Source organism: Cynocephalus volans, chromosome 1 (assembly GCF_027409185.1).
Source record: "Cynocephalus volans isolate mCynVol1 chromosome 1, mCynVol1.pri, whole genome shotgun sequence".
Classification (NCBI taxonomy): Eukaryota; Metazoa; Chordata; class Mammalia; order Dermoptera; family Cynocephalidae; genus Cynocephalus; species Cynocephalus volans.
This window is the reverse complement of record NC_084460.1, coordinates 24,760,001-24,767,754: the sequence shown is the minus strand read 5'-3', so window position 1 is coordinate 24,767,754 and position 7,754 is coordinate 24,760,001. Positions and strand designations below refer to the sequence as shown.

Here is a 7,754-nt window from a genome sequence, read left to right as displayed (position 1 = left end):
GTTGGTCAACAATTTCGGTCATCTAGATGAAATGAATAAATTCCTAAAAACACGCCACCTACCAAGACTGAATTATGAAAAAACAGAGAGTTTGAAAAGAACTATAGTTAGTAAGATAAATGATTTTTTTTTTTTTTTTTAAAGATGACCGGTAAGGGGACCTTAACCCTTGGCTTGGTGTTATCAGCACCGCACTCTCCCAAGTGAGCCATGGGCCAGCCCAAGATAAGTGATTATTGTTCTTTGGATTCCAGATGCAGGACTTCCTTGAGGATTTCTTGGTGAACTCCTGCAGTTTTTGTCTGTCTGGAAAATACACTATTTCTCTCTCATTTCTAAAGCCTTGCTGGGTATAGTATTCTTGGCTGGCAGTTTTCTTCTTTTAGTATTTTGAATATACCATCCCATTTTCTTCTGGCCTGTAAAGTTTCTGTTGAGAAGTCTGTTGTTAGTCTGATAGGGGCTCCCTTATAGGTGGCTTGATGCTTTTTTCTTCTTTTAAGATTTTCCCTTTGAGCTTTGCCAGTTTGACTGTAATGTGTCTTGGAGAGGATCTTTTTGGGTTGAGTCTGTTTGGGGATCTTTTGAGCCTCCTGGATTTGAATGTCTGTGTCTCTCCCTATACCTGGGAAGTTTTCTGTTATTTGTTGAATAGGTTTTCCATGACTTTTCCTTTCTTCTCCCCTTCTGGAATGCCCATGATTTGAATGTTTGTGCACTTAAGGTTTTCTGCTAGCTCTCTTAGATTTTCTTCAACTCAAAAAATTTTTTTCCTTTTTTTTAATGTCTGCCTGGGTTATTTCAAAAAGACGATCTTCAAGATCAGAAATTCTTTCTTCTGGGCCGGCCCGTGGCTCACTCGGGAGAGTGCGGTGCTGATAACACCAAGGCCCCGGGTTCGGATCCCATATACGGATGGCTGGTTTGCTCACTGGCTGAGCGTGGTGCTGACAACACCAAGTCAAGGGTTAAGATCCCCTTACCGGTCATCTTTTAAAAAAAAAAAAAAAAAAAGAAAGAAATTCTTTCTTCTGCTTGTTCTAGCCTGCTGCTTAAGCTCTCGGTTGTGTTTTTTACTTTGTTGAGTGAATCTTTCAGTTCCACAAGTTCTGCTATATCCTTTTTTAAAGGATTAATCTCTTTTTAAATTTCCTCTTGCATATATCCTGGATTTTTTTCTCATTTCATTACATTGTCTAATCGAGTCTTCTCCTGTCTCAGTGAGTTTTCTTAAGATTGTTCCTCGGAATTCCTTTTCAGTCATTTTCTGGGTTTCCTGCCCTATAGTGTCTGGTATTTGAGAATTACTGTATTTTGGTGATGTCTTATTTTCTTGGAGTTTCATATTTCTATTATCTCTAGGTTGATGCCTGGTCATCTGGAGCAGTTGCTTCTTCTGTTACTCTGGAGAGGGGTTGGAGGGGAGAGATGTCCTTTTTTTTTTCTGGTATCTGCTGGTGACACTCCTTGTGTCAATGCAGTCAAGTGTCTGGCAGGCCACTTGCATGGTTGCTGTGGCTACTGCTGTGGTGTCAAACCGCATTGTGGCAACCATGGCTGTGGTGGGCCACCTGCACTGAAGTGTTTTCATCATGCTCCTTGCCTGCTTCCAGGTGGGGGATGCTGCCCTTGGCTCCTGCCTAGGCCCCCTGGGTGTGCTCTGCTGCTTGCCTACTTCCAGGCAGAGGGAGCAGCTGCCCTTGGCTTTATATTAAATTTTATTTATTTATTTTTGTTGTAGCAGAAAAAAAGGTTTATTTACAAGACAGCCAAGCTAGGAAACAGGAGAATAAATCTCAAATCTGTCTCCCCATAAATAGGGTAGCAGGGATTTTTATGGGGAAAGGGTTAGGGGTGATGTAGGGCGATTGTAGGGGTAAGGGTGGGTTGTGTAGGGCAATGATTGGACAGAGAATTTGAGAATGTTCTTCACTGATCTGCACAAGCACAAGCTATCTGCATGCCTCTTCATGGGTCTCATGTTCAAAACATGGCAGTGTTAGCATGATCTGGAGGTGGAGTTTGTGGCCCTCTGAAGTCAAAAGGCCACCTATTGGATACTCACATAGACCCAGAAGAGAGGTCTGTGGGCACAGCCAGTTTGAACTGGCTTGGGTGGGATGACACCAACTCCAAGATCCTGAAAAACATAGTTTCTGAGGCTGGGAAGTTCAAAGTCCATCTGGTGGTGGCGACAGTGACCCAGGATTCTCACATTGCAAGATGGTGGAAGCAGAGAGAGCAAGAGAGAGTATATTAAATTTTAAACAAGCAAAAATGTCAGAATCGATGAAATAAAATAGCAAATGATAATTGTTGAAGTTGGGTGATGGGTATATAGAGGCTTACTACACTGCTCTATTTTTTTGAGTTTGAAATTTTGTTCAACTTTGAAAAGTTTGTGCAAGTTTGAAATTTTCCATACTAAAAGACTTTATTGAAATGTAAAAATTAAGGCTGGCCGGTTAGCTCAGTTGGTTAGGGTGTGGTATTGATAACAACAAGGTCAAGAGTTTGAATCCCTATACTAGCCAGTGGCAAAAAAAAAAAAAAAAAAAAAAACTTAAATGTGTATATAATTTGCATGTGCACAGAAAGTTGTCTGGAAGGGCAAAACAATAAACTGTCAATAGTGATAACTCTTCCTTGTTGCCTCAAACAGATTATATGACTTTTATAGCTTTCCTTTGGAGTTCTCAGATTCTCAAAGTCCTAGACCCCCAAGCATGTCACTTAAGGATTTTGGGTGGATTGGAAGGAGGGAATGATGGAGGGGCAGTGAGACAGCTGCTGTCCTGGTCCAGGTAGGAACAGAATAGGGCTGGATTCATGACTGTAGCCTTGAGGGTAAATAAAAGGGGACTAATTCAAGAACTATTTCAGAGATAGACTTGAAAGACTCTGACAAGCTCCTATGGGGGCAAGAATTGTCCTTTGCTTAACTGGATTTCCCCCACAACTGGGGGAAATGCAATTCCAAAGAGATTTTCTGACATATTCCTTGGTGATAGGGGTAAAATTTCACACATGTAAACTCTAGCATAGTGTAATGCAAACCTGTTCCTTTCTGTTCAGAGAAAGTAAGAATTTGACTATTTATACCTGGGCTTATCAGTTAAGTGAACTAATTAATATATTTCCTTTTTGTTTTATCGCTGCCTAAGAGGATTTCTGTCACTTGCAACCAAGAGTCCTGACTAATGATCACACATACACAAACTTTTGCATACAATTTTGGGTATTCACATATCTCTTCCCTCCCACCAAGCTCTTGGGCTCCCAGTCCTTCAGATTTAGAGTGAGATCTATCTAATGTGAATCCTGGGGCTGGCCAGATGGCTCAGTTGGTTAGAGTGTGGTGCTAATAACACCACGGTATAGGGTTTGATCCCAGTACAGGCCAGCTGCCAAGTAAATAAAGTGAATATCCATTCACAATACACCCTGCTTAATAATACTTTGTGGTCTCCAGTGACTTGCTGGGCAACTGTCCAGGCCTCTCCAATCTAGGTGGTTCTCCAGCACCCAGGACTCCAGGAGTCATTGCACTAACCAGTGCACTGTTACTTGTTCATGTGTTACACATGGACATACTTGTCCATGTCCCTTGTAAGCTCCTCCTACCCTAATCCAAACCCCTCTGTCCCTCCACCTTCCTGGGGTTTCCTCATGACTTCATAAAGAGGGAAGACAGATGACATAGAGGAAGGGCCACCCACTTCCTGAACCTAACGTTTCCAGATCAACTCCAAGGAGCCATAAATCCTCACAAAATCAAACAACTGGAGGGGTATGAAGGGAAAACTTTAGGACTTGTCCCCAATGACACAGTAATGCTTTTTGGCTTCTGCAATGCTCCTGCCATCATAAGGTCATTGAGCAAAGGTTAACAGAGAGCATGAAATTTTTGATATTCCCTGAAGCCAAATTCTGTGCTCTAAAAAAATTCGAGATCATCAGAAAGCAATAACATTATGCAAAATAACTCATCCAGGCATTAATAGGCCTCCAGACTTCGGATGCTATGCTGAGTTTAAGTTCACGGTCAAGTAGATGAGCGGTAGAGAGCAAAGAGTAGTTAAGGGTGCGCGACTGAGGGTGAGCCAGGATAAAGCCCCCGGCTTGCGAGCCCTTGCTAGAAGGAAACAGTTCTCCGAGACAAGCCTGGAGGCGCCCGCGGAGAACGGGAACCGCCCAGAGCTGCAGCTCATCACTGCCTTCGGGAGTTCTTTGCTTCCACGATGCTCCGGTGGCAGAGAGTAGCGAAAGCAGGGTGGGAGGTGGGTCTCTTCTGGACCTTGAAGAAAGCGTCCCTTGGCGGGAGGGACTGGTTTTGGGGCACTCAACCTCCAGTCTCAGGAAGCCCATAGCAACTCCGGCGAGGGGGCCGCTCCACTTTGCTCCGGTCTAGCGCCCGGCGCCTCCGTATGCTCATCCGGAAACGGGGCGCTGTGCTCCCCGGGGGCCTGAGCAGACTTCCAGCGACCGGCGGGCAGACAGGGTGGCTCTCAGCCCAGTTAGCTGACAGATTCTCACCTCCGCCCGAGGTGCGCAGTGCGGCCTGCCCCGGGACCCCACGCCGGAAACCAGGGCGCCCCCTTCCGCCGCCGACCGGAAGTGTCCTGAGAGTCGAGGTGAAGGGGCTTCCGGCAGCTGTGCTGCGTAAGCGGGGGTCACCATGGCGGCCTCCTTGGTCGGAAAGAAGATCGTGTTTGTCACGGGGAATGCCAAGAAGCTGGAGGAGGTGCCGGGAGGGTGTTGGAGGATCCGACCAGGAAGCGGCTGGGAATGGGGCAGAGAAGGGACTTCCGGAAGGAGGGAAGCACGCGGGAGGAGGCGTGGAGGGAGAGAGCTGAGTACGGCCGGGAAGGATGGGTTGGGACGAGGATGGGTAGGAAGCCAGGGGCGCGGGGAGGGGATGGTCGCGGAGTGGGGGCGCCTGAGGTTAGCAAGGGGATGAGGGCCTCGATAGATCCCGGTGCAGAGCTGTAAGGTCAGCGGCTGCGGGAACCGGAGGGGTGGCGGGACCCTTAGCACTTGTCCCAAAGGTCACCTTTGAGCTAGACCCCAAGCCGGGGCCCCGACATTCCTCTGGGACTGATCCAGATCCCGCTGCTGGCCCGGAGGTGGCAGGGGTCAGAGAGGGCGTGGGATGGAGATCCATATTGAGCAGTCCATGACCCACCGCGGTACAGAAATGTCCTTAGCCTCTTTCCGAATTCGTGAAATGGGAATGATGCTGGACATCTGCTTCACTACGCTAGGGAGAGGAGGAGTAAAGAAAGCAAAGGATACAAAGTTTCTGCCTAGCAGAACTTCGTGGTTAGCTGACAGGTTTCCGGGGGTTGATAAAAGTCCTTCGGCTACCAATAACAGAGACACAGGAAGCTCATGTAAACCATCTTGTGGGAATACGATGTTACGATATCCCACAGGACCTGAAGAGTCTCTCGAGGGGCTGGCCTGTTCTTGCATTTCTCTCTGGATGCTAACCCCTAGTCCTCTTGGGGTATTTCTGCTTTCTTCTTTTCTGGTGGAGGGGACAGTGAGGCTTCTGCCAGACATCAGCTCTGATTGGCCTTGCTTGGATCAAGGATTTGGTCCTGCTCAGTCAGCCATGGCCAAGGAGATGGGGTCATGTGTGGGGAATCAGGATCACACCCACTGAATATGTCTGAGTCGGACCAGTGGGGTGCAGTCATTAGGGGAACCTTCATTTGTCCATAGCATAGGGACTGATGGCACTTTCGTGCCAGGACAGGGTGGCCTTCTCAGGAGCCAGAGAACTGTGGTGATAAAAGGTTTGGGATCCTGAGGCCAGACCAGTCAAGCACACAGGCAGTATCACCCTGAACCGAGCCCATGCAGGATGGTGGGCACCAGACCCCAAGCCTCTGGTTGAGAACATGGCCCTCCCACATTTAAAGAAAGGGCTAGAGTGACAAGGGGAGGCTCCTTGGAGAAGACAGATTTAAACTTGGCTTAGAACAGGGCATCTTAACTCTTTTCATCCCATGTTACCCCATTGGCAGACTGATGAAGCCTGTGGGTGGATCCCTTCTCAGGAAAATAGCTTCAATTATACAAAATAAAATACATAGGATTACAAAGGAAATCAACAATACTGAAGTGCAATTCTAAGAATATTTGTGATCTAGTTATATATGCCTCATTAATGCATTAAAGGATTCAATCTAGCAGTGTAATTACCGTAATTTTAAAGTAGTGAGGCTTATAAATGATATTTTGAGGTATCTGCAACAATTATATGGGATATGACAACATTTGTGATGTTAATAGGTTTAAAAGTCATAAGAACTGCTAAAACTATTTCGTTGCCTATATTCATGATTGAAAAAGATGCTAAATTTCAATTAAGGGTTAGTGAAAATAAAGAAGTATTTTTTCCTATCCAAGTTCACAGGCCTCCTGAATTTTGATAAATAGAGAATTCCTAGTCTAGGAGGATGGTAGGGTTTCTGGGAGCACTGACAAGGGAAGAGGGTGTTCTGAATGGGGGTTAGCATGAGCAGGGTGCTGAAGTAGGAGGGGTAGAAGAGTGAGGGGATGGGGGCTGACTTGCTGGGGTGGGACCCTGAAGGTTGGGATGAGGTTCATGGACCTGACTTGGTAAGCTTCAGAGGACCAGCAGGAGAGTTACCTGATGAGAAAGGTAGATGACAGCTCATATAGTAAAGGGGAATCATTAGCAGATGGTAATAAATGTTTTTTCATATTGGAACAGGTCATTCAGATTCTAGGAGACAAGTTTCCATGCACTTTGGTGGCACAGAAAATTGACCGTATGTCTCTGTTTTGTTTTATTTTTAAAAGATGGTTTGATTTCTCTGTCTTCCCATGACCTGACTCTGTGTATGTCTGTTTCCCCAATAAGTGCCGGAGTACCAGGGAGAGCCGGATGAGATTTCCATACAGAAGTGTCAGGAGGCGGCTCGCCAGGTGCTAACCCTGCCCTTCTCCTGTACTTGCTCCTCTTGTCCTGGTGGTCCTTGGGCCTGTGCCTGCTGGGGATGGGCAGAGAACAACAGAGTGGGCACAGTTTGTTATAACTTCAGGGACCTGTGTAAGCGCAGCTAGGCTGGAGTCTGTTCATGTTGGCCTTGGAACACTACTTTCCTTTCCCAATCTTGACCACATGATATCTCCTACACACACACACATACACCACACACACACACACGCACACACACGCACACCACACTCACACACACACACACACCACACACACAAACCACACTCACACACACACACACCACACACACTCCACACACACACACACACCACACTCACACACACCACACACACACCACACTCACACACACCACACACACACACCACACACACACACACCACACACACCACACACACCACACCACACACACACCACACACACACACCACACACCTACACACCACACACACCACACACACACACACCACACACACACCACACACACCACACACACACACACCCCACACACACACACCACACACACACACACACACACCACACACACACACACACACCCCACACACACACACCCCCACACACACACACCACACCACACACACCACACCACACACACACCACACACACACACCACACACCTACACACCACACACACACCACACACACCACACACACCACACACACACACACCACACACACACACACCACACACACACACACCACACCACACACACACACACCCCCCCCACACACACCCCACACAC

At 47.1% G+C, this 7,754-nt stretch overlaps 1 protein-coding gene across 1 annotated transcript in view; it reads left to right on the top strand.

Annotated features, from left to right (window-relative positions):
- The first annotated feature begins 4,638 nt into the window (after nt 1–4,638).
- Nucleotides 4,639–7,754, top strand: part of ITPA (inosine triphosphatase) — a 12,568-nt gene continuing 9,452 nt past the window's right edge. The window contains exons 1-3 of the mRNA XM_063109974.1: nt 4,639–4,744; nt 6,746–6,803; nt 6,896–6,960. Coding sequence (XP_062966044.1) covers nt 4,679–4,744; nt 6,746–6,803; nt 6,896–6,960 — 189 coding nt within the window. The 5' untranslated portion in view covers nt 4,639–4,678. The remainder of the gene's footprint in view (nt 4,745–6,745; nt 6,804–6,895; nt 6,961–7,754) is intronic.